This window comes from Oryx dammah, unplaced genomic scaffold (genome assembly GCF_014754425.2).
Source record: "Oryx dammah isolate SB20612 unplaced genomic scaffold, SCBI_Odam_1.1 HiC_scaffold_26, whole genome shotgun sequence".
Classification (NCBI taxonomy): Eukaryota; Metazoa; Chordata; class Mammalia; order Artiodactyla; family Bovidae; genus Oryx; species Oryx dammah.
Genome location: NW_024070210.1, coordinates 23,935,191 through 23,961,523, shown reverse-complemented (window position 1 = coordinate 23,961,523; position 26,333 = coordinate 23,935,191). Strand labels below are relative to the sequence as shown.

The 26,333-nt window shown below is 36.3% G+C and overlaps 1 protein-coding gene across 5 annotated transcripts in view; it reads left to right on the top strand.

Annotated features, from left to right (window-relative positions):
• The window catches only part of GPHN (gephyrin), a 547,122-nt gene that overhangs the window by 435,393 nt on the left and 85,396 nt on the right, over positions 1–26,333 (top strand). For all 5 annotated transcript variants that reach the window (XM_040226253.1, XM_040226252.1, XM_040226254.1 and 2 more), the window contains 2 exons: positions 4,436–4,573; positions 25,047–25,139. In XM_040226253.1, coding sequence (XP_040082187.1) covers positions 4,436–4,573; positions 25,047–25,139 — 231 coding nt within the window. The remainder of the gene's footprint in view (positions 1–4,435; positions 4,574–25,046; positions 25,140–26,333) is intronic.

Sequence of the window (26,333 nt, the reverse complement as noted above, 5' to 3'; positions counted from 1 at the left end):
TATATATATATGTTCTTTGCTGTATACTTGAAACTAACAAAACATTGTAAATTAACCACACTTCAATTTTTAAAAGCACAACTATTGCTTACTTCATTAATTTTATTTTTTATATCTAGACAGTAAGCCACAAGTACTACTTTTCTCATATTTACACAACCAAGTTAACCCTTCTTTACTGGTGAAGTAGCTGATTATTTCCACTGTGCGATCTTGGGTGGGTCTTGAGTGGGAAGAAGCCTCTTGGCACATAGAAAGTTGCTCAGTAAACACTTACTGAGAACACATGCACACACTTGCTGATGTGCCAGAGAATTAAAGTACTTCTCCTTTGAGACTTTTTTTCCAGTTATTTTATCCAGAAGTCTGCTCTGATGACACACAGTTTAGTGAGGGGCGAGTGTTAACTCATTAGCATCAAAGTTTGGATTATGTATCTAGTGACACAATCACTTTGTGAAAGAGAATTGACAAATACAGAAGGTCTTAGAGAAGCACTGGGCAGAAAAGGAAGCAACACTTTGGTTCTCCCTTCCCAACTTTAGACTTGGTTTGAGGATGTGTTATTCATTCATGAAAAGTGATAGATGCTCAGTCATGTCCAACTCTTTGCAGCCCCAAGGACTGTAGCCCACCAGGCTCCTCTGTCCATGGAATTATCTAAGCAAGAATACTGGAGTGGGTAACCATTCCCTTCTCCAGGGGATCTTCCCAACCCAGGGATCGTACCTGGGTCTTGTGCACTGCAGGCAGATTCTTTACTGAGCCACTAGGGAAGCCCCATTCATTCATACCTCAAGTATTTATTCAATATCTACTAAGGAAAGCATAACTCTAAAAGTGGCAAAAGATGCACAGATTAATGAGATACAGGTTCTGCCTTCAAAGAGTTTGTGATAAGCTAGCATAAGCAGGGCAAATACTTAAATGTCTACACCATAAGGTGGAAGATGGTACATGCCATAGAAAAATAAAAGCAAGTACAAAATTATTATAAAGACAGGGAATATTTTTCCAGGTTGATGGAAATTGGTATGCAGTTTTTAATTAAAAAAAAAATACCAACCTCTAGAGAACAATGAGGTGGTTTGATATCCTCCTGCCTTTATTTTTTATTTACTTACATACCTTTCCTTTCTGTTGAACTGAAACATTCTTCATTGCAGGTTGTATCTTAGTCTGTGTAGACTAAGTACATAACTGTGCCTGGCTCATAAAATACACTCAGTAAATATTTGTTGAATGGATGTGTGTATCGCTGATAATCAAACTTGGTTTCTAATAACAAAAATTCCATTACAAAGCACATTCAACAAATAACCTCTGTACAGTTAAAAAGTGTAATTTTTCCCTCAGAAACCAAACTTAAAAAAAAAAAAGCTTTTATAAGATTATACATAATTTTCACCCTAAAGAGAGTAAAGAATATCTTAGAAAAGACCAGATCTGAGATCTATAAATCTAAATAAAATGCAGAAGCATCTATCATGCTTTTCAATTATACTGATTGTGACAATATGTATTGATAATATTTAAAGACAAAACAAGGACTTCAGTGAAAGTTGTGAATAAATTTACAGTTCAATTATAAGTAAATGATTAATCACACAAAATCCTTCTCTAAGTATTCACCTTGAAGTAGAAATTTTTTTTCATATTTAGCACTAAATAATCTCTAAGGTCCTTAAAGTTAAAAAATTTTGTGATTTCATGATTGCCCATGGATGAAAAATAAGTATATTGTATGTCTTTTCTTTGACTACTTATGACAATGTCATTTGTCTTAGAATGAAAAGTATGGGACGGTACCTGTGAGTTCAATGAATATATCTGAAGTAGCCTCTGGAGGTGGGATGGGAGGACTAAATTAAATAAATTACAATGACCAGGAACTTACAGACTTCTGAGGGATATATACAGTCATTGTTGTTCAGTCACTCAGTCGTTTCCGACTTTGTGACCCCATGAACTGCAGCATGCCAGCCTTCCCTCTCCTTCACTATGTCCCAGAATTTACTCAAACTCATGTCCATTAAGTCTGTGATGCCATCCAACTGTCTCATCCTCTGTTGCCCCCTTAAGAAGTAGGAGCTTATTTGTCCCACATATCAAAAGTCTGGAGGCAGGCAGTCCAGGGTTTGTACAGTAGCTCAACACTGTCGTCAGGGATTCTGGCTCTTTTCCTTTCCTTGTTTCTCATACTTACTCTATGGGTTTCTAGTCTCATAGTTGAAAATGACTATAGCACCTCCCAGTAGCTAGTCATGTTCTCCTCTTAAAGTTTTACCTGTTTATCTTTTTATTTGTAGTAGGAAGCCTGCCCCCAGGGACTACTTCCTACATCTTGCTGGCGAGAACTTAGGTGGCTATAAACATATTGTATGGCCAGTCTTAGGTGAAAGGCAGCTGCAGAAGAAGTGAATTATGGATATTTGTTCGGATAGCCAAGCAACAGTGTTTGCAGTTACTCCTTTTATGTTAACCCTTTGAGCTATAGACTTTTAAGATTTCAAAGAAAAGGCCAGGTATACGTATACATGAAGACATTGTACTCTAAGAAGTCCCTTTCTGTCATTAAATGATACATTCATTAATTCAAAAACTATTGTCTAGTGTGTACCAGGTACTGTTCCAGGTATTGAGGATAACAACAGTGACAAAAAGACAAAGTTGCTGCTGTCATGAAGCTTACATTAGAAAATTATAAATATATAAGTATATAAATATGAATATCCATACATGTGTGTGTATGTTTTTTTCCACAAAGAAAAATAAAATAGGTAAGGAGAATAAAGAGTGATAGTAGGTAATAGTCTTTATAGGATGTCTAGCAAAGGCCTCTGATGAAGTGATATTTTAGCAAAGACCTGAAAGAAATGAGTGATGAATGGAACCATAATATCTGGGGAAGAATGTCCAAGTAGAGGAAACGGCGAGTATGCAGACCCTGAAGAGAAACATATTTGGCTTTCTCAGGCGAGGAATCAGTATGCCCACAGCACATTGAACAACAGTAAAATGATAGGAGAACAGTGTAGACTATATGTTGGGCTTTGTAGACCATAGCAAAGTCTTTACTCTGAGTGAATTGGAAAGTCATTGGAGGTTTGTGAGCAGAGATGAATACAATTCACCTTACAGTTTAAAAGGACTATTGTAACTGCTGTGTGGAGAATAAATTATAATGGGACAAGGATAGAAGCAGGGAGACCAGTTAGGACCTTCTTCAATGTCCCGGGAAATAAATGATGGTTCCAACTATTGTAGTAATTATAGAGATGGTGAGTAATGATGGGATTTAGAGACATCTTCCCTGGTAGCTCAGCTGGTAAAGAATCCACCTGCAATGCAGGAGACCTGGGTTCGATCCCTGGGTTGGGAAGATCCCCTGGAGAAGGGAAAGGCTTCCCACTCCAGTATTCTGGCCTGGAGAATTCCATGGACTGTATAGTCTACAGGGTCACAGAGAGTCGGACACGACTGAGCGACCTTCACTTCACTCACTATGGCTCTGATAATAATAGAAAAATCAATGATGTCACCAAGGTTTTGAATTAATAACTTAATGAATGGAGTTTCTATTTACCAAGATGGGAATTGCAAAAGAATAAGATATCGTGTAGGTAGGTTAGGAGGATGGGGAATCAAAAGTTTGATTTTGAACATGCTAGGTTTGAGTTGCCTGTTGCACACTCAAATGCATGTTTGATGATTTATACATTTGTAGATATCTACTCTTATCCACCAACTGTTTGGATGACATATAAACCTAGAGGTGAAGGTAGAGGTTGGGATTGAAGATATAAAATTAGAAGTTTTAGTATATGGGTAATATGAATGCCATGACACTAGATAGGGTTACACTGGGAGTACATAACTAATATTTTTCTATGACTTTTTTTAGAAGAAAGAGAATTTCCTATGAAATTCTAAATAAACTTAAGCTTGTATATTTCTTTTCACTAACTGGCTTATTGAGTAGTAAAAGTTCAGTATACTAACTAAGGACATGGACTCTAAAGCATGGCTACCTAGGTTTGAATCCTAGCTCTTTGTTTTCTATCTTTACGATTTAGGCCAAGATATGTAAACCTCATTTTCTTCATCTGTAAATAAGGATAATAATGATACTCCCTTTAGGTTGTTGTGAAGCTTAATTAGAATAGTGCCATGACACATAGTAAGCACTGAGAAAGAATTAGCCAGTATCATCATTAAACTTCACCAGCTTTTGCTACATGATATAAAATTATTAACAATTTAATGTTCTGCCAAAGCAGGCTATATTTGGGGAGCAGTAGAAAAATTTTCCCCCTGTAATCTTCATTTCTAGACATATTAAATGAAGACTGAGAATTACTGTTGTTTATAAGCCATTCCCACTTTTTAATCAGGTTTCAGCATCATATTCTTAGTTACTTATCTTCCTGTTTAGGTCACAGTGCTGTCGATATCACCAAGGTGGCTAGAAGACACCGTATGTCTCCTTTTCCTCTAACGTCTATGGACAAAGCCTTTATCACAGTCCTGGAGATGACTCCGGTGCTTGGGACAGAAATCATCAACTACCGAGGTACTGTTATATTTGCCCATTGCCTTTTATTTTCATTCTTTTCCAAACAAGATTACTCTAACACTAATACACAGTTTTCCTGAAAAAGAAATGTTATTAACCATTTATCACAGTTATTACCATCTTTCTTTTCACTTCTTATTTCTACTCAACTCTAAGATCAGTCTAACAGTATACAGAGTAAAATACTCATAAATCTTCCTTTACATTAAAAAAAAGGAAAAATTCAACTGTGTTTCTCCTATTCATCAAAATATCAATATTCTCAAGAGAAGGCTGTCAGCACTGAATGAGGAGAATAGTTGACTGTGGTCTGCCTTATGTCCTTTCTGATAAAAGTGAGAGATAAGTAATCTGTCTGGTAATTATTTTCATTTGTGAAAATCATGTTTTTAAATGTAAATACTACATTAATTAATTTATCTGTGGATCACTGAGCAGCCAGTCTGATCTCAGTTTTTCTGCTTCATCTATCCTCTCATTTTCTGCTCTTAGTTTAGTAGCACATTGAGACCAGCTTGTGGAAAGATAATGGAAAGGTAGTATTCCCCAGTGTTTGCGGTTTTTAACCAGCTACTTCCCTTTCTAAACATCCAGTTCAGGTGCAGTCTGAATAAAATGTAGTTTCTAAATTGTTTTTGTTGTGCAAATAAAAACAATGCAGAAGTATTGATTTTACAAATAAATGACTTTATTCATAGATTGTAAAATAGTCAAATTTCAGTGATATTAGAGAACGTCTATACAAGCACTCTAATTTTTCTACAAGAAAACTCAAAACAGCAGAAAAGGAATGGAATTGAGACTCAAGACTTAACATTCTTGGGAATTCCCTGGCAGTTCAGTGGCTAGTACTCAGCACTTTCACTCAGGTGACCCAGCTTCAGTGCCTGTCAGGCAGCTAAGATCTTGCAAGTTGTGTGGCACAGCCAAAAGAGAAAAAAGAAAAAAGCTCAACGTTGTTCTCTTTCTACATGATAATGCTCTTCTGCCAATATTAAAATATAGAAAGTAATAGTAGATAAAATTATGTTAAAAGGCCTAAAGCTAGTGAAATATTAAATGCCAGATGCTAGCTCTTTGGTCTCTGGCCCTACTTAGGCAAAAATTGCTTTAATTTACACCTGTCCTACTTCTTTAACTTATATCCTCTTAGACATGTATGTCGTTAGGTTTAAACCTATTCTTTTGTTTCTGTTTTATTCCTTATTAAAGGAAATAAAGATAGTAAAACTAAAGTGGAATTAGAAATTAACTGTGTGATTTCAGAAATCAATTTTAATGAAATGGTTTCTTTCTGTTATTATATGCAGATACTTAGGTATTTTTATGTCAATCAGTACTAAGACATCTTCAGAAAATATGAAAGTAAAATTAAGTTGGAAAAAATTTAATAGTGCTTTACATTCTATAAAAATAAGTTAACCATACCTGGCCTCTTATAATATCAGGGTAGTTTCTCTTATCATCAGTCCTTAAAAGAATCTCACTGTGATGCCAGGTCACATTTAGACAGAAATTCCAGGACTTTTAAGGAAAAAAACAGAACTGGAAATGGCTGTTTCTGTTTCTCCTCTAGGGAAAAAAAGATACTGTCAGATGGATTCTCTTTTCCTGTCATATGTTTGTTTCTCCTTCATTTGTTCATCAAATCAGTTGTCACTCATAAGTAAGCAAACTCTTCATGCGTGGTTAACTCTTGTCAAGTGTTTCCACCCATGATGATGAGAAATAATAGTTAGGTTTGCATTCACCCTTTGAGCTGGATCACACTTGGTTTTTAATGCAAAAGAGCATTATAATTAATCCTCCTAGGCACTTTAGTTAGGTGTGTAGAAAACAATACCATATATAGAAATATAATTTATTCAACAAGTATCTATTAAAAATCTGCTAAATACCAGGCGTGTTAAGTCCAGGTATGCAAAGATGAATAAAATAAAACCCCACCCTATGGTTCTCACTGTATAGTACAGGAGAGAGACAGATAAACAATGTGGCACTTGTTTCCTGTACTGGTTTTTTCGTAAGCTTGCCTTCCTTTGTCAATTCCTTGAATATGAACTTTCTTTTCAGCTTGTCTCTGGCCCTTTTCAAATCTTACACTTTATTTCAGATAACCTCACATATACCAGTTGTTTCAAGTACCACCTATTAAGTGATTGCTAAATCTATATCTTTACCCAGACCTTGCCTGAGTTCCAAACTCATACAATAGATGTATACCTGCTGCTACTAAATTTAACATCACTGTTACTAAACTTTTTTTCTTTTTAATTTTACTTTACAATACTGTATTGGTTTTGCCATACGTCAACATGAATCTGCCACGGGTGTACATGAGTTCCCAATCCTGAACCCCCCTCCCACCTCCCTCCCCATACCATCTCTCTGGGTCATCCCAGTACACCAGCCCCAAGCATCCTGTATCCTGCATTGAACCTAGACTGGCAATTCATTTCTTACATGATATTATACATGTTTCAATGCCATTCTCCCAAATCCTCCCACCTTCTCCCTCTCCCAGAATCCAAAAGACTGTTCTATACATCTGTGTCTCTTTTGCTGTCTCGAATACAGGGTTATCGTTACCATCTTTCTAAATTCCACATATGTGTGTTAGTATACTGTATTGGAGTTTTTCTTTCTGGCTTACTTCACTCTGTATAATTGGCTCCAGTTTCATCCACCTCATTAGAACTGATTCAAATGTATTCTTTTTAATGGCTGAGTAATACTCCATTGTGTATATGTACCACAGCTTTCTTATCCATTCATCTGCTGATGGGCATCTAGGTTGCTTCCATGTCCTGGCTATTGTAAACAGTGCTGCGATGAACACTGGGGTACATGGGTCTCTTTCAATTCTGGTTTCCTCGGTGTGTATGCCCAGCAGTGGGATTGCTGGGTCATAAGGCAGTTCTATTTCCAGGTTTTTAAGGAATATTCACACTGTTCTCCGTAGTGGCTGTACTAGTTTGCATTCCCACCAACAGTGTAAGAGGGTTCCCTTTTCTCCACACCCTCTCCAGCATTTACTGCTTGTAGACTTTTGGATCCCACCATTCTGACTGGTGTGAAATGGTACCTCATTGTGGTTTTGATTTGCATTTCTCTGATAATGAGTGATGTTGAACATCTTTTCATGTGTTTGTTAGCCATCTGTATGTCTTCTTTGGAGAAATGTCTATCCAAGAAAAAGATAAACTTATTTTCTTTACCGCTACAATACTCATTTCCTCTACGTCCTCTTGAATCTACCCTTTATTTGCCATTCCCACTTCTCTCATTTTAATTTAAGTCTATATTATTATCTTCCCGGATTATTTTAACAGCCTTCACTTCCCCAATTAGCATCTTCCCATCCATTTTCCAATTTGATTCCAAAGTAATCTGTTCAAATGGCGAGTTTGATATTAACTAACATTCCTGCATATAGCCCTTCAGTAGTATTCCACACAACTCCAGATTAAATTCAGAACTCCTTGATATGTCATATAAGGCCCTTTGTAATCTAATTTCTTCCTACTTTTTCAGTTCCTTCTCATCAGAACTTGCTTTCCCCTAAACTTGCCATGCTGTTCCTTACCTTTTATGGTCTTATCTCTAAGGCCATTGTCTCTACTGTCTTTTGCTTAGGACAATTTTATCCTATTTCTCTGCTCAGTCACTATGTACTCTTTTTTTTTTTTTTTTTTTGGTCTGACTTTATTGAGGCATAATTAGTAAGTTAAAAGTGTATATCTTTAGGGTATTCAACCATGTTGAATATACATATATATATATATAGGTTGTGAAATAATTACCACAGTCAAGCTAATCAATACATTCATCACTTGATAGTTACTGACTGTGTATGAGTGTGTATGGTAAGAATGCTAAAGATTTACTCTTTGAGCAAATTTCAAGTATACAATACAGCATTATTAACTATAGTCACCATGCTTTATGTTAGATCCCCAGATCTTATTCATCTTATAATTGACAATTTGTACCCTTTGGCCAACATCTCCCCATTTTCCCAGTACATGTTTTTTAAGAGTAAATTTTAAGAAGCTCTCCTCCATGAAGGCATTCCTGGTGTCCACTCCTCCGTTTCACCAGCTGAGTTAAGTTTTCTTCCTCCATGTCCGCATAGCACTTTGTTCATGTGTTTTATAATAGAAATGACTGGGATATTTGATCTTCCTCTGTTATAAATGCTCTAATAAACAACATGGGTATAAAAAGTTGAGTGATCTAAATGTGAATCACTATAAATTGAGTTGTGAGTCAGATATGGCCTATAATTCTCTTACTGAAGATAAGAGATTTCTCTCCAGAAAAAGATTAGAAACTCATTCTCACTGTAGCTGTTATCTTTTCTAGGGATATTTGCATTTTAATGAACAAACCTTCTTAGTTCATTCTGATTTCAGCTGAATGCACCTCTAACTATCCAATTTCATCTATCAATCACTAAGTAGGAAAAGTATGCGGATGGAGATTCCAAATATTTTGCCTCTGCAAATACGCTGACACCTACAATTACAGAAGCCTGTAGAGAGATGTGCACATTTCCTAAGAGAGATCCAGAATCAATGAATCTTTGAGGCCATTTGCCACCGTGAGATCTCTAAAATTACTTACTATATCTCTGTGAAGGTTCAGCAAGAATCCCAGAAAACTAAGAATAAATCATGTATACAGAAGTGCTTGGAAGTGATGCTCTCAAGGTCATATACATAGGGTAGATCTGTGAAGGAATGTTAACAGTATACTATATGAAATACTTATAATTTTACAAAAAGAAAGTGATTTGGAGATCAAGTAGTCTTTCTTACTTTAAAGGCAAAGAAACTTAGGACCAAAGAGGTTAATAATGTTCTTAGAAAATTTGCTATGATTCAAAACAGCCGGAGCCGAAGATTCCGTACTCCTAGTCCTCTGTTCATTCCATTACAGCAGTTCAGTGCAGTGCAGTTCAGCTCAGTGCAGTGCAGTTCAGTGCAGTTCAGTGCAGTTCAGCTCAGTGCAGTGCAGTGCAGTTCAGTTCAGCTCAGTTCAGTTCACTCAGCCGTGTCCAACTCTTTGCGACCCCATGGACTGCAGCTTGCCAAGCCTCCCTATCACCAACTCCCAGAGTTTACTCAAACTCACGTCCATTGAGTCGGTGATGCCATCCAACCATCTCATCCACTGTTGTCCCCTTCTCCTCCTGCCTTCAATCTTTCCCAGCATCAGGGTCTTTTCAAATGAGTCAGTTCTTCACATCAGGTGGCCAAAGTATTGGAGTTTCAGCTTCAACATCAGTCCTTCAAGGAATATTCAGGACTGATTTCCTTTAGGATGGACTGGTTGGATCTCCTTGCAGTCCAAGGGACTCTCAAGAGTCTTCTCCAACACCACGGTTCAAAAGCATCAATTCTTTGGTGCTCAGCTTTCTTTATAGTCCAACTCTCACATCCATACATGTCTACTGGAAAAACCATAGCCTTGACTAGACAGACCTTTGTTGATAGAGTAATGTCTCTGCTTTTTAATATGCTGTCTAGGTTGGTCATAACTTTTCTTCCAAGGAGTTAAGCGTCTTGTAATTTTTTAATTACAGCAGCTGCTGCTAAGTCGCTTCAGTAGTGTCCAACTCTGTGCGACCCCAGAGACAGCAGCCCACCAGGCTCCCCCGTCCCTGGGATTCTCCAGGCAAGAACACTGGAGTGGGTTGCCATTTCCTTCTCCAGTGCATGAAAGTGAAAAGTGAAAGTGAAGTCGTTCAGTCATGTCTGACTCTTAGCGACCCCATGGACTGCAGCCTACTAGGCTCCTCTGTCCATGGGATTTTCCAGGCAAGAGTACTGAAATGGGGTGCCATTGCCTTCTCCAAGAGTATGTCTCAAATCAGTATGAAAATTATCCTTCTAAAGTAAGAACCTAGAAGTGCATGTATATGCAAAGTTTACTATTTATTTTAATGTGTTTTGGCTACAGGTGAATTTTCTTCTGTCTCTGAGCTGTCCTTTATTATATCTACTATTTCAACTCCTATCTGCAAGCAAGACCTTTAAGGAACAAGTGCTCTACTAATTAAACATACCTTCCTTTGGTTTCTTATAAGAGAAATACCAATGGAGATAATATTTGTCACACTACCATTTATGATTCATCTTTGCTTATAAAATACATGATGTGAATACATTATAAATTCATACTTGGTGCAGTACTAGCTGCTGTAAAGCAGATTAAAATATTCTAGAATTCCCTGTTATCCCCAATGTCTTTCAGTTAACAGTGAAAAAAACTAAGGTATGAATAGAAAGGCTTCTGCTTTCTTAGGAGCATTATTTTACAAGCTCTAGGGTTTTTTTTTAAGACTTTATAACCAAAGACTTTGGCATTTCTGACCTGAGTTCTTTGTATTTCCACAAAAGACTTAAGCATTTCTAGAGATTGGCAGTGAAGTGTCCTTCTTAGATACTGACCACAACAGATGTACTTCTCCCTGTTTCTGACCCAAAATGAGATATATTTATAATACTTTTTAAAAGAGAAAAATATGTATGTGAAAATATATAATAATATTCATAGAAGAAGGTATGAAATAGGAAGATTAGTCTACTCGTTTGTGACATAGGGATGATTTAGCCAGGATTATAGGTCTGATTTTTTTTCTAAGTGAGTTAATTATACTCAATTGTGTAACTGTAAAAATAACTCCCCCCACACAAGGGGTCTTCCTGAGTGCCAACCAGTCATATGATTAATATCTAGTCTACTGCTGCCTGCTGCTTTTCTGAAACCACACGCCCAACGTTTATTCAACAGTAGTACTTTGGCTCCACCTATGGGCAAAGAGAAGAGATGGTTTAAGATCCATGACAGTATTTAAATGTAAGCAAGAGACACCTCCAAGTAATAAAGTATTTTGCAGCACTACTACATACTCTGTAAGTTCCCAAATCGATCATCTGGTGAGACATTGAATGAAATCTAATATTAACTGCTTGGAAGAGCTAGTCATTGCCTGATCTGTGAATCCTCCTGATATATATTGATATACTTCCTGGTGTATATTTACATTTATCCCTCAGCTCTCTTATATTTGCTGCTAACTGGAAGGCCTTACCATTTTCCAATCAATTGCATATTTCTTGTCAAATCCTTTCCCTTGCCTTAGGCCTTTAGGGAAAAAAGAAACTTGGGGTAATACATGTTTTTCTCTTTGAAAAGACTTAAATGCTGCTGGTAAGTTAACTTGGTATCAACTCCAAAAGCAGAACTAATCTAATAGAGATCTAATTTACCTTAAAGATAGAATTCCTTATATTTAGTATGAGTACAAAATAAAAATTGGCCGATTTTCTGTTATTAGATTTATGCTGATAACCTTAAGCATGAAGCTGTTCTTTCTTTCCAGAGGAAATGTTTAATTTTTCTTTCCAAGATATTTCAAAGATCTATAAAGACCAGATGGTATATGTGTACTTCAAATATGACTTTTCTTTACTCTTCTAATATAATTATATATGTTAAAATGAGAGAAATATTCTTCTTTAAAAAATCTCTTATTCTTGCCCTTTAAAAAATAACAGCTTTATTGAAATACAATTCATATACCATATAATTCACCCACATAAATTATATAGTTCAAAGGTTTTTAGTTTATTCACAGATATGTATAGTCATCACCATGTCAGTTTTAGAATATATTATCACTTCAAAAAGAATCTCCACCGTCTTTAGCTATCATCCTCTTCCTATCCCCCTAGCCCACTATCCAGTCTTAAGCAGCCACTAAACTACTTCTATCTCTATAGGTTTACCTATTCTGAACATTTCACATAATGGGATTATATAATGGGTCTTTTATTACTGGTGTTTTCTACCTAGCATAATATTTTCAAAGTTTATCCATGTTGTAACATGGATCCATATCTCATTCCTTCTTTAAAAATTATTATAGTAAGAAACATAAAATTTATCATCTTAACATCATTAAGTTAATTAAATTAACAGATTATCATTGCAATTAAGTGGCATTAAGTACCTTCACATTGTTGTGAAACATATCTCCAAAATTTTCTCATACATATTCCTCCTCATCCCAGCCCCTGGTAACCACCATTTTCCTTTCTGTTTCTAAGAATTTGACTACTTTAGATATGGCATATAAGTTGAGTCAGCAGTATTTGTCTTTTTATGGCTGGCTTATTTCACTTAGCTTAATGTCCTCAAGGTCTGTCCATGTTGGGCCATGTGATAGTATTTAGATATATACTCCACGTTTGTTAATCCATTCATCTGTTGATGGACATTTGGAACACTTCCATTCTTGACTATTATGAATAGCACTATTGTGAACATGGATGTGCACATATCTCTTCAAGACCCTGGATATATACTCAGAAGTGAGATTGATGGATTATATGGTACTTCTATTTTTAATTTTCTGAGGAAATTTTTTCTCTTTTCCATACTGGTTGTACTATTCTACTATGTAAGAATTCCAGTTTTTCTACATTCTCATCAGCACTTGATTTTTTGATAGTAACCAATTAATGGGTGTGAGGTGATATCTCATTGTAGTTTTGATTTGCATTTTTCTGATCATTAATGGTGTTGAGCATCTTTTCATATGCATATTAGCAGTTCATACATCAACTTTGGAGAAATATCTATTCAAATCCTTTCCCAGTTTTAAAATTTTTTTACTTTTAGTTAATATGCAATGTTCTGTTAGTCTGAAGTGCACAGCACAGTGATTCTTTATATGTATACATATATATTCAGATATATGTGTGTGTGTTCTTCTTCAGATTCTTTTCCATTATAGCTTATTACAAGATATTGAGTAACATTTTCTGAGCTATATAGTAACTCTTTGTTGATTACCTATGTTATATATAGTAGTCTATATATATAAATCCCAAACTCCTAATTTATCTCTCCCCTGACCGGCAATCCTCTTAGGTAATCATATATTTGTTTTCTATGTCTTTGAGTTTATTTCTGTTTTGTAAATAAGTTCATTTGTATCATTTTAGAGCAGTATCTTTATAAGTGATGTTATATATCTCAGAGATATATCTCTTTCTCTGAATGACGCACTTCACTTAAGGTGATAATCTCTAGGTCCATTCATGTTGCAAATGATGCAAATGGCATCATCTCATTCTTTTTTAAGGCTGAGTACTGTTCCACTTTATATATATATGTATATATACACACACACACACATACATACACACACACACACTATTTCTTTATCCATTTATCTGTGGACGAGCATTTAGATTGCTTCCATGTTTGACTATGAACATTAGGGTGCCTGTCTTTTTAAATTAGTTTTATGTGGCTATATGCCCAGGAGTAGAATTACAGGATTATATGATAACTCTTATTTTAGCTTTGTAAGAAACCTCTGTACTGTTCTCCACAGTGGCTACACCAATTTACATTTCCACCAACAGTGTAGGAGGGTTCCTTTCTCTCCACATTCTTTACAGTATTTATTATTTGTAGATTTTTAATGATGGCCATTCTGACTGGTGTGAGGTAATGCATCATTGTAGTTTTGCTATTCATTTCTCTAATAATTAGTGATATTGAGCATCATTTCAAGTGCCTGTTGGCCATTTGTATGTCTTCTTTGAAGAAATGTGTATTTAGGTCTTCTTCCCACTTTTTAATTGAGTTGTTCAGTTTGTATATATTAAAGCTGTATGAGCCATTTGTATGTTTTGGAAACTAATCCCTTGTCAGTAGCATTGTTTGCAAACATTTCCTCCCAGTCCATAAGTTGACTTTTTGTTTTGTTTATGATTTACCTTTGCTGTGTAAAAGCCTTTAAATATAATTAGGTCCCATTTGTTTATTTTTCTTTTTATTTCCATTACTCTAGAAGACAGACCCCCCCCCCAATATTGTGACTTATGACAAGGAGTGTTCTGCCTATGTTTTCCTCTAGGGGTTTTATGATATCCAGTCTTACATTTAGGTCTTTTATCTATTTTGAATTTATTTTTGTATATGTGTGCTAGTCACTCATTTGTGTCTAACTCTTTGTGACCCAATGGACTCTAATCCTCCAAGCTCCTCTGTTCATGGGATTCTTCAGGCAAGAATACTAGGGTGGGTTGCCAGTTCCTTCTCCAATTTTTGTATATGTATATGGTGTTAGAGAATGTTCTAATTTTGTTATTTTACATGTGGCTATCTAGTTTTCCCTATACCACTTATTGAAGAGACTGTCTTTTCTCCATTATATATCCTTGTGTACTTTGTGGTAGATTAATAGACCATAAGTACATGGGTTTGGGGGCTTTCTGTCCTATTCCATTGGTCTATAAGTCTGTTTTTGTGCCAGTACCATACTGTTTTGATTAGTGCCAGTTTGTAGTATAGTCTGAAGTAAGGGATTGTGGATTGAATTTTTAGCTTCATTCTTTCTCAAGACTGTTTTGGCTATTCAGAGTCTTTTGTGTTTACATACAAATTTTAAAATTTTTTGTTCTAGTTGTGTGAAAAATGTCATTGGTTAATTTGATAGGGATTGCATTGAATCCATAGATTGCTTGGGTAGTATAATTTTAACAATATTGATTCTTCCAGTCCAAGAATACATATATTAATATCTTCCATTTGTTTGTGTCATCTTTAATTTCTTTCTTAAGCATCTTACAGTTTTCAGAATATAGATCTCTTGCCTGCTTAGGTAGGTTTATTCCTTGGTATTTTTTGTTATTGTTGTTCTTTTTGATGTAGTGATAAATGAGATTGTTTCCTTAATTTCTCTTTCTGATCTTGTACTGTTAGTATAGAAATGCAAAAAAATTCTGTTTATTAATTTTGTATCCAGCAGCTATACTGAATCTACTGATGAACTCTAATCATTTTCTAGAAGGAGCTTTCAGATTTCCTGTGTATAGCATCATGTCATCTGCAAACAATGACAGTTTTACTTTTTCCCCAATTTGGATTCCTTCTATCTCTTTTTTTCTCTGAGTACTATAGCTCAGACTTCCAAAGCTGTTGAATAAAACTAGCCAGAATGGTCATCTTTGTCTATTCCTGATTGTAGAGAAAATGCTTTCAACTTTTCACCATTGAATATGATGTTAGCTATGGGATTATCATTGATGGCCTTTATCATGTTGAGGTATGTTCCCTCTATGCCCACTTTCTGGAGAGTTTTTATTATAAATGGATGGTGAAATATATCAAAAGCTTTTTTCTGCATCTATTGAGAGGATCATATAGTTTTCATTTTTCAATATCTTAATGTGATGTATCACATTGATATGCAGATAGTGAAAAATCCTTGCATCCCTGGGGTAAATCCCATGTGATCATGGTGTACAATTCCTTTTTTTTTTTTACTATTTATTTATTTATTTTTGGCTGCTCTAGGTCTTCATCGCTCTTCATGGGCTTTCTCTAGTTGCAGCAAGTGGGTGCTCCTCTGCATTACAACGCTTGGGCTTCTCATTGTGGTGGCTTCTTTTGTTGCAGAACACAGGCTCTAGGCACATGGGCTTCAGTATCTGCAGCACATGGGCTCAGTAGTTGTGGTGCAAGACCTTAGTTGCCCAACAGCATGTGGAATCCTTCCAAACCAGGAAGCCTCCCCAACCTCACTCATAGTTACAGGTTTTACGTCTTTAATCCTTTTTGAGTTAAGTTTTGTATATGGTGGAAGATAAGAGTCCAGCTTCATTCTTTCAAATGTAGCTGTCCAGTTTTCCCAACATCATTTTTTTAAAACTATCCTTTCCCCATTGAATGGTCTTGACACCCTTGTCAAAAGTCATTTGACCATATACATGAGTGTTTATTTCTGTGCTCTCTATTCTATTCCATTTGTATTAAACAGAGCTCTCCAGAGAAACAGAACCAATAGACTATATATAGGAAGAGATTTATTATGAGGAATTGAGTCACATGATTATGGAAGCTGAGAAGTCCCATGATTTGCCATCTGCAAGCTGGAGACCCAAGAAAGTTGGTGTTATAATTCCATTCCATGTCCAAAGGCCTGCAAACCAAGGGAGTTAATGGATAAAGCCCATCCAAGGGCAACATCCCAAGTCAAAAGGCAGGGAGGAAGCAAAAGGGACCATTTTTTTCCTCCATCTTTTGTTCTACTCAAATGCCCAGTGGATAGAATGATGCCACCCCCACATGGGGAGGGTGATATATTTTATTTATTTCACCAATTCAAATACTAATCTCATCTGGACATATTCTTTTGGAATTGCATATGAATTTTAGGATGAATTTTTCTATATTTAAAAAAATGCTGTTTGCATTTTAATGAGATTACGTTGAATCTATAAGTGACTTTAGGTAGCATGGGCTCTAAGAATATTATGTCTTTAAATTCCTGAACAAAGAATGTCTTTCCATTTATTTGTATCTTCTTTATAATTTCTTTCAGCAATGCTTTATGTTTTCCATTAGTACCTCACTCCTTCTTGTGGCCAAATAATATTTCATTGTATGTATCGGGTTTTTATCCATTAACCCCCTTGGTTTGCAGGCCTTTGGACTTGGACTGGAAGTCTAACACTCGCTTTCCTGGGTTTTTCTGAATGAACTTTTTGGCTAATCCAATATACATCACTTTTATTTATCCATTCATCAAGGGATGGACTGTTGGATTGTTTCCATCTTTTGAGTATTAATGAATAATGTGCAATTAATATTTGTTTACAAGTTTTTGCCTGGACATATGTTTTCATTGGGCTTCTCTGGTAGCTCAGCTGGTAAAGAATCTGCCTTCAATTGACTCTGGTTCAGTTCCTGGGTCAGGAAGATCCACTGGAGAAGGGATTGGCTACCCACTCCAGTATGCATGGGGTTTCCTGGTGGCTCATATGATAAAGAATCCTCCTGCAATGCGGGAGACCTGGGTTTGATCCCTGGGTTGGGAAGATCCCCTGGAGGAGGGCATGGCAACCCATGCCAGTATTCTTGCCTGGAGAATCCCCACAGACAGAGGAGCCCAGCAAGCTACAGGCCATGGGGTCGCAAAGAGTTGTACACAACTGAGCAAGTAAACACAGCACATGTTTTCATTTCTCTTGGATTTATCCTTCCCTTTTAAGAAGAACAGAATTTAAATAATAGCAAAGATTCCTGGAAGTCTAGGCTGCTAAAAGTTATTTTGAATATAACCTGTATTTATTGTTTTGATTAGACATAAAGGAAAGAAAAAATACAGTTCTGTGTCTTCAGAAACTTAAGAAACCAAATGCACACTTCTCATACTCATCACCCTGAGAACTCTTACACACAACTCTGCAAGTACTTGCTGATATACTACTAACTGAATATACAGAGTCGTATTCAGAGGGGCATCAAGGAGAACCTATATCTTTAATGAAGTCTTGAAATAGATGATGGACATTTACTGATAACAAAAGGAAAATGTCCAGGTTTAGGGAAGTCATTTCTGTAATCATGGAGGTAAGCATCCATTATACAAAAAGATTTGCTTAAAGGAGTCTAAATGGGGAATAATGAAAGTAAAAGTTAGCAAGATGGCCTTCTGTATTATATATATTCTTTGGGTGAAGTTGTTTGTATTAATATTTGATTGATATGACTCTCTTCTCTATTTATCCAACATTTCCCTCCTTAGTCCTAATCATTAATGTACTCATTCATTGACTCAGTCATTCAGCAAACACTTACTGAGTACCTTTTAAGTACCAAGCACTGTGCTTGGTACTGGGGATACAATGATAGGTGAGTTATGCTGTGAAAACAAGGAATTAACAACTTAATGAAGAAGTCAAGATATAATAGCTTCACAAACAACCTAATGTAATGTGGAAAGTGTACCATAACAGATGGATACAAATGTTTGAAAAATATGAAGACTGTGTATAATCCCTCCAATCCATTCTATATCTTGTCACTAGGCACTTAAAAAGTTCTATTAAAAAGTGCTATTCCTTAAAAGTTCCATTATCTCTGAAGAGATTTAAATGCTGCTAGGAGGTTAACTTGAAGTCATTATTTTGCTTAAAATCCTTCATTGGATTCCCATTTTCATAAGATTAAGTTTAAATTCCCTTGATCCTGTTTCTGTTGTCGAAAATGCCCCCCACTCTTCTCCTACTTTGTTTGTACTTAAAACTTTAAAACTCAGCGTAGGTATCTCATCTAGGAAGATTTTCTTGATGTTCCACGAACTGTTGATTAGGTGGGTTTTTTTCCTATTGTTGTTGTCACTAAGTCATGTCAGACTCTGCAGCCTCATGGACTGTAGCATAACAGGCTCCTCTGTCCTCCACTATCTCCCAGAGTTTGCTCACATTCATGTCTTTTGAGTTGGTAATGCTATCTAACCATCTCATCCTCTGCTGCCCCCTTCTTTTGTCTTTAATCTTTCCCAGCATCAGGGTCTTTTCCAGTGAGTTGACTCTTCACATCAGGTGGCTAAAGTATTAGAGCTTCAGCAACAATCCTTCCAGTGAATATTCAGGGTTAATTTCCTTTAAGAATGAGGGTTTGATCTCTTTGCTATCCAAGGCACTTTCAAGAGTATTTCTTGAGCACCACAATTTGAAAGCATCAGTTCTTTGGCGCTCAGCCTTTTTAACAGACCAACTCTCAAATCTATGCATAGCTACTGGAAAAGCCATAGGTTTGACTATACAGACCTTTGTTGGCAAAGTGATGTCTCTGCTTTTTAATACTCTGTCTGGGTTTGCCATAGCTTTGGTTCTTTTGTGTATTCTTGCCATCTCATCTTAGTCTCTTCTGCTTCTGTTATATCTTTATGATTTCTGTCCTCTATCATGCCCATCATTGCGTGAAATGTTCCCTTGATATCTCCAACTTTCTTGAAGAAATCTCTAATCTTACCCATTTTATTGTTTTCTTCTATTTCTTTGCATTGTTCATTTGAGAAGGCCTTCTTATCTCTCCTTTGCTATTCTCTGAAACTCTGCATTCAGCTGGGTGTATCTTTCCCTTTCTCCTTTGTCTTCTCTTCCTTCCTCAGCTATTGGCAAAGCCCCCTCAGACAGCCACTTGGCCTTCTTGCATTTCTTTTTCTTTTGGATGGTTTCAGTCACTGCCCCCTGTATGTTGTCATGGACCCCCATCCACTCTGTCCAGTCACCTCCAATCTTAAGGGATTTGTTTTAGGTCATACCTGAATGGCCTAGTAGTTTTCCCTACTTTCTTCCATTTAAGCCTGAATTTTGCGGTAAGGAGCTCATGATCTGAGCTGATTTTTTCTGTATACGCCCATATTACCCTGATGATATATTGTCACTGCCCATGCTGTACTATCTTGTAGTCATATTTTTATTTTTCCATATTCTCCTTTCTCACATATACTGTTACATGTGAATTCCTTGAGGAAATCAGCCAGGTCTTACTAGTATTTTTGTCCGCGGTGTCTAGCATATAGTAGGTTCCCAGTGTTGGTGATGAATGAATAAATAAATCAGTCAGTGAACTTTTTTTTCTTGTTTAGAGGCAGAAGACCAAAGACATGATATCTGAGCTGAAACTTAGGGGATACCTAAGATTCACTAGGCACAGGAAAGGAGAAGGAAACAAATATTCCTGTCCAAGGCAACATTATTTGCAAAGGCATAGAAATAAGAAAAAGCCCCCCATGTTTAAGGTGCAGCAGATCATTCTTTGTATCAGAAACTAGACACTTGTCAGAAATAAAGCTCAATCTCAGTATAAACATTTTCCAAATTATGCTGGGCAAGCCTTACGCTAGTGCTACAGAATTCTTAAAATAGGATCTGTGTATTATTTTGTAGCCTAGTGAATCTTGGGTAGATTGTGGCATTTAAATAACTCACTTATAGCATGTAGAGAACAGGGAACCTCCACCTACACTGTTGGTGAGAATATAAATTGGTACAGCCACTGCAGAAAGCAATATGAAAGTTTCACAGAAAACTAAAAATAGGACTACCATATAACCCAGCAATTCTACTCCTGGGTATGTATCCAAAAAAGCAAAAACAGTAATGAAAAAAGATACATGCACCCCAGTGTTCATGGCAACATTATTTATAATTGCCAAAATATGGAACCAATCTAAGTGTCCATCAACAGATGAATGGATAAAGACATTACACACACACACACACACACACACACAATGGACTGCTACTCATCCATAAAAAAATTATGAAGTTTGCCTTTTGCAGCAATGTGGATGGACTTAGAGGATATTATGCTAAGTGAAGGGGCTTTCCCAGTGGCTCAGGCAGTAAAGAATCGGCCTACAATTCAGGAGACCCCAGTTCGACCCCTGGGTCAGGAAGATCCCATGGAGAATTCTTGCCTGGAGAATTTCATGGGCAGAGGAGCTTGGGAGGCTACAGTCTATGCAAAGAGTTGGACACGATGGAGCTACTAACACACACTATATATGCTAAGTGAAGTAAGTCAGACAAAGAAAGATACTGTATGATATCATTTATACATGGAATCTAAAATAAACCAGTAAATATAACAAAAAAGCAGCAGACTCACATAGTAGAGAACAAGCTAGAGGTTACTACTGGGGAGAGGAAGGAAGGGGCAATATAGGGGTAAGGAAGTACAAGCTATTAGATATAAAATAAGCTACAAGCATATGTTGTACAACACAGGGAATATAGCCAATATTTTATAGTAACTATAAATGGAGTATAATCTTTAAATGTTGCAAACCACTATATTCTCTGCTTGTAATTGATATAACATTTACAGCAACTATATTTCAATAAATAATTAAATAAACACTAATTCCTGGTCATATGTACATCTCAATCTGTCATTATTATTTGATTCTCCTCAGATTTGCAGGCTATTTTTTAGTGTTTATGTATATGGTAAAGTGGCAGTAAGGAGGGGCAATTATTACTGGAAACTTACATAACAGGATTTTTACTTTAGTTTCCAGAATCTAATTGCATCAAATTGTGGTTGAGTAGACCCTATGACTCAGACGGTAAAGCGTCTGTCTACAATGCGGGAGACCCGGGTTCGATCCCTAGGGTGGAAAGATCCCCTGGAGAAGGAAGTGGCAATCCACTCCAGTACTATTGCCTGGAAAATCCCATGGACAGAGGAGCTTGGTAGGCTACAGTCCATGGGGCCAAAAAGAGTCAGACACGACTGAGAGACTTCACTCACTCACTCGGACCCTGTACCTTAGGAACCATCCAGAATGGAATTGCACAATAAGATATATGAGTAACACAAGCATTAAAGGGAGAAATCAAGTCAGCTGATACGCTTTTCTCTAAACTGGCCATCAGTGAGACCTTAGTTAACTTATGTTAAGCTGCTGCAGTAGCTAAGACTGTCAGTATCAACAGGCTTTTGAACTTAGCATACTAAGTGCTCAGCCTCTTTCTTCCTGGAATATAGAAGTAAAAAGAGTCTTGATGAGATTGTATCACTTCTCTTGAGCTACTGGCAAGGACCTAGGGAGGGAAAATACATGTGTTAACTGTTGATGACAGCCATTCTTTGTAGTTTTTTGTGGCGGTGGTAACAAATAAGACTTATCATTTTAATCATGTTTAACTGTACAGTCCAGTGACACTGAATACATTTACGTTGTTTTGCAACTGTCACTACCTTCCATCTCCAAAACTATTTCATCACCCCAAACTGAAACTATATACTCGTTAAAAAATAACTTCCTATTTTTCCCTTTTCCCAGCCCATAACAACCACCATTCTACTTTTTGATAACTATAATTTTGAATACTCTAATTACCTCAAAAAAGTGAAATCATACGATGTTTGGCCTTTTGTGGCTGGCTTGTTTCAGCTATTTTCACTTATTTCATAGTCCCTTCAAGTTTCATCCATATGTATATGGATAACATATGTAAGAATTTCCTTCTTTTTTAAGGCTGAATAATATTCCTATATGTATGTACCACATTTTGTTTACCACCTCATCTGTCAGTGGATACTTGGGTTACTTCCACTTTTTGACTATTGTGAATCATGCCACTATAAAAATAGGCACACAGATATCTGTTCAAGTTTCTACTACTACTTCTTTTGAATATATACCTAGAAGTGAAATTGCTAGATTATATAGTAATTCTATCTTTAATTTTTTGAGGACTCACCTTGTAGCTTTTTTAAATGTTAGAACAGAAGAAGAGCAGTATATGAAGGGTATGTAGCTATTGCCATTGTATTAATGATTGAAGTTCTAAGATCTAAATTTAGGTCCTTTCTTGGGCATCTGTAAAATATGTGATCTTGGGTAGGTTACCTGTTTAAACTTCTCGTAATTTGCCTCTAAAATGAATATAATAATGCTTTACTAGATTTTTTTAAGAATTAAATGAAATTATATATGTAATATTACTTGGTAATTTATAAAATGCTATATAAACATTTACTAGATAAACTAGATCTTAGCCCTAGTGCTATCTTTGATTATTAAATACTATTACTGAGTTATTCAAATCCCAGAAAAGTTATTCTCTTGGGATCTGTACTGGTGTCACACTTCCATTTTCATTCACCACACTGGACGGAATAGTTTCAGATAAGGAGCTAACCCAAGTAGTTTATGTTGACCCTAAGCAGATGCCATAGGGTCCACTATCAAAGGCTGCCTTATAGCTTCAGGTTCATTTGGGAATTAATGTTGTATATATGTATACAAACAAGGCCCTCTAGTCCCACCACTTCCCTGGTCTTACAAAATATGGTCCATAGCTCAGGATAGCTCCAGAATAGTTTCAACCTCCTGAAGGTACCTAAGCTAGTTCTCCCAATTCAGGTGTCACTTTCCTTAAAAAGGGTTAATATCACTATTACTGTGGATCAGAGTTGGATCAGAGTACAAAATTTAAAATCTGTCTGTACTTACTTCTTTGTCCTGGGTTCTGGAAACCAGAGGACCCAAAGTAGCTAAGAATGACAAAGCTAAAAACAAAAGACAGACCAAAGAAAACTCATCCATCCAGCTCTGGAAACAATAGCATTTTCTAAACCTATACAAATGTGTAAATCAAGTTGTATATACCTATAGTCTTTGGAGTGAAGTTTGATTTTTTTTTCCCTCCTCTTCTTCTTCTTCCTTCTCTACCTCCTATTAATTATTATATTACTTCTTGAATAGCAAGAGTAATGATAATAATAAGGGCAGATTCTGACTAGAGGATTTAAGTAATTGGTCGTGACTCTTGAAACTTTTATTCTTATTGGCATGAAATCAAACTCCTGGGAGCTCACCAAAGATGCTTGTCATCCAGAGTATATGAATAGTGGTTTGAATATCCACTTCACACAATACATTACTGATGTTCTTCTAGTCACTGCTTTTTTAAGTTAATAAAGTCAAAATTTTGGCTGAAGTTAAATAGAATGCTAAGGAAGCTCCTTTCTTTACTTTTCTCTTCTAAAAGAAAAAAATAAAAATTACATGTGATCATTGTAGAAAATTTGGAAACTTTCTGAAAAGTATAGCATAGGGTATAAAAGTATACATAATTCTAACATATTGCAGTAAACAAATACTTTCTTATTTCATGTATGTCCTTCCCATCTTTTTCTATTGATCTATACACATATATCTTAACGTAGTTAAGATTATACTTTACATGTATAGTTCTACATGTTTTAAAATGCATATTATAAGAATTTTCTTGTGTCAGTGAATATTCTTTATAAAATACAAATATTGTATAATATTTTGTCATAAGGATACATCACTGTTTAAATTTCTGTATTGTTAATCTTTTTATTTCTTTCCATTTCTCACTAATGTAAGCAACTCTTAAATAAACACATACAGGAAGACTTGTCCATTTTCTTAGAAGTGAAATCACTGGGTCAATGACTATGACTATTTAAGAACTTACTTTTTAAAGAAAATCATCTAGGAGTTGTTAAAGGGTTTATGACACATCAACTTGAACACATCTTTGATGACTGTGTAGCTACTACTACTACTACTACTACTACTACTAAGTCACTTCAGTCGTGTCCGACTCTGTGCGACCCCATAGATGGCAGCCCTCCAGGCTCCCCCGTCCCTGGGATTCTCCAGGCGAGAACACTGGAGTGGGTTGCCATTTCCTTCTCCAATGCATGAAAGTGAAAAGTGAAAGTGAAGTCACTCAGTTAAGTCCAACCCTCAGCGACCCCATGGACTGCAGCCTACGAGGCTCCTCCGTCCATGGGATTTTCCAGGCAAGAGTACTGGAGTGGGGTGCCATCGCCTTCTCTGACTGTGTAGCTACTCGTATTCAAATAACCCCTACAAGTGTTACTATTCATTGACTGATCTAATCTTTCATTTCAGACACTAGGAGGCATCTCTTCCTTCTGTCGCCTATTCCTTGGGATAGAAATCAGGAGATCTGACTGAGCCCTTATACAAGCCTTATATTTATATAAGTCAGACAAGTACTTAGGTCCGTCTTGTTTAGGACCACCTGTTTAACCCACTGCACTTAACATCCATATTTTCCTTTTCTTTCTCTTACAGATGGAATGGGGCGAGTCCTTGCTCAAGATGTATATGCAAAAGACAACCTACCCCCTTTCCCAGCGTCAGTAAAAGATGGCTATGCTGTCCGAGGTAAATATATTTTGGTTTTCTTGAGTATCAACATACTCACATTGGTTCTGGGGGGTTTGTTGGCTTTTTTTGCTTTGTTTTTAGTATTCTGTTTTTAGATGTTTGACTCAGCCCAAGTACCTAATGACTGTTACATCTGTTTCCCCCTTGGTTGTCAAAATTCATTCACAGATAACAATATTAACCTACACCTATATATTTTCTGGCCCAATCTTGAGTAAAACTTCAGAGAAAATACTGTAGTTACTTGAAAATTCTTACTCACAAATAAATATGTAGAGATTGGTAAAGATACTGTGCCATAATTCTTTTGGCCTCTACATATACCAGATAGCAGACAGTCTTAGTCTGAAGTTTTCCAAATGTTTTCTAGTGGAAAACATCTATAGGGCCAAGAAGACAAGCAGACTCCCACCAGGGGATAAAGTGGGCCAGTTTTTTTCCTTTGCTTTAAATTCAAACATCAATAAGAGCTTCATAGAAAGCAAGTGTGAGGAAACCTCTAAATCCCTAGAAGGTCCTATTTTTCAGAGCTCCAAAGCCCCAGATGGTACCAGCAGTTCACGCCTTCAGAATTGCCTGGGATGGGATAAAGCTCAAAAGCAAAATCATTTGCCTCCCTAAAGCCCAATTTAAGAAAACACAAAATGAAAATGCAACTGAATTGCTTAGAAACTAATATCAGTTATATTATATTGGCTGACATCATGGAAGAAATGGCTAAAAGCATTTCCCAGTTTATCAGAGCTCTTAAGAATGCCAGTTCCTTTCTAATGATCATTTATGGAGTCCCTTAGTTGACTGTCTTCATTTTTTATTTTTTTATACTGTATCTAACTATTAAAATATTTTCCTCTTTCTTGTGATTAAATATATTCACTGATCTCCTCAATGTTGTATCACCACCTCTTAGGAGTATCTTTCTGTGTTGGAGACAGTAGAACAAATGGTTAAAGTTATGGACTTCAAGCAAAGAAAGTGATCTGGGCTCTTGTACCAGTTCCATCTGTGTAACTTTAAGCAAATCAGTTCAACTTTTTGATCCTTGGTTTTCTTGTCTATAAAACTATGATAATTATAACCATACTTACCCCAACAGGTTATTGTGAGGACTAAGTGGGACTGTAGAAAGTCTTAAAGTATCTGGCATAAAAAAAAGCTCTCAATGTTTTTAATGTTTCATAATAGTACCTA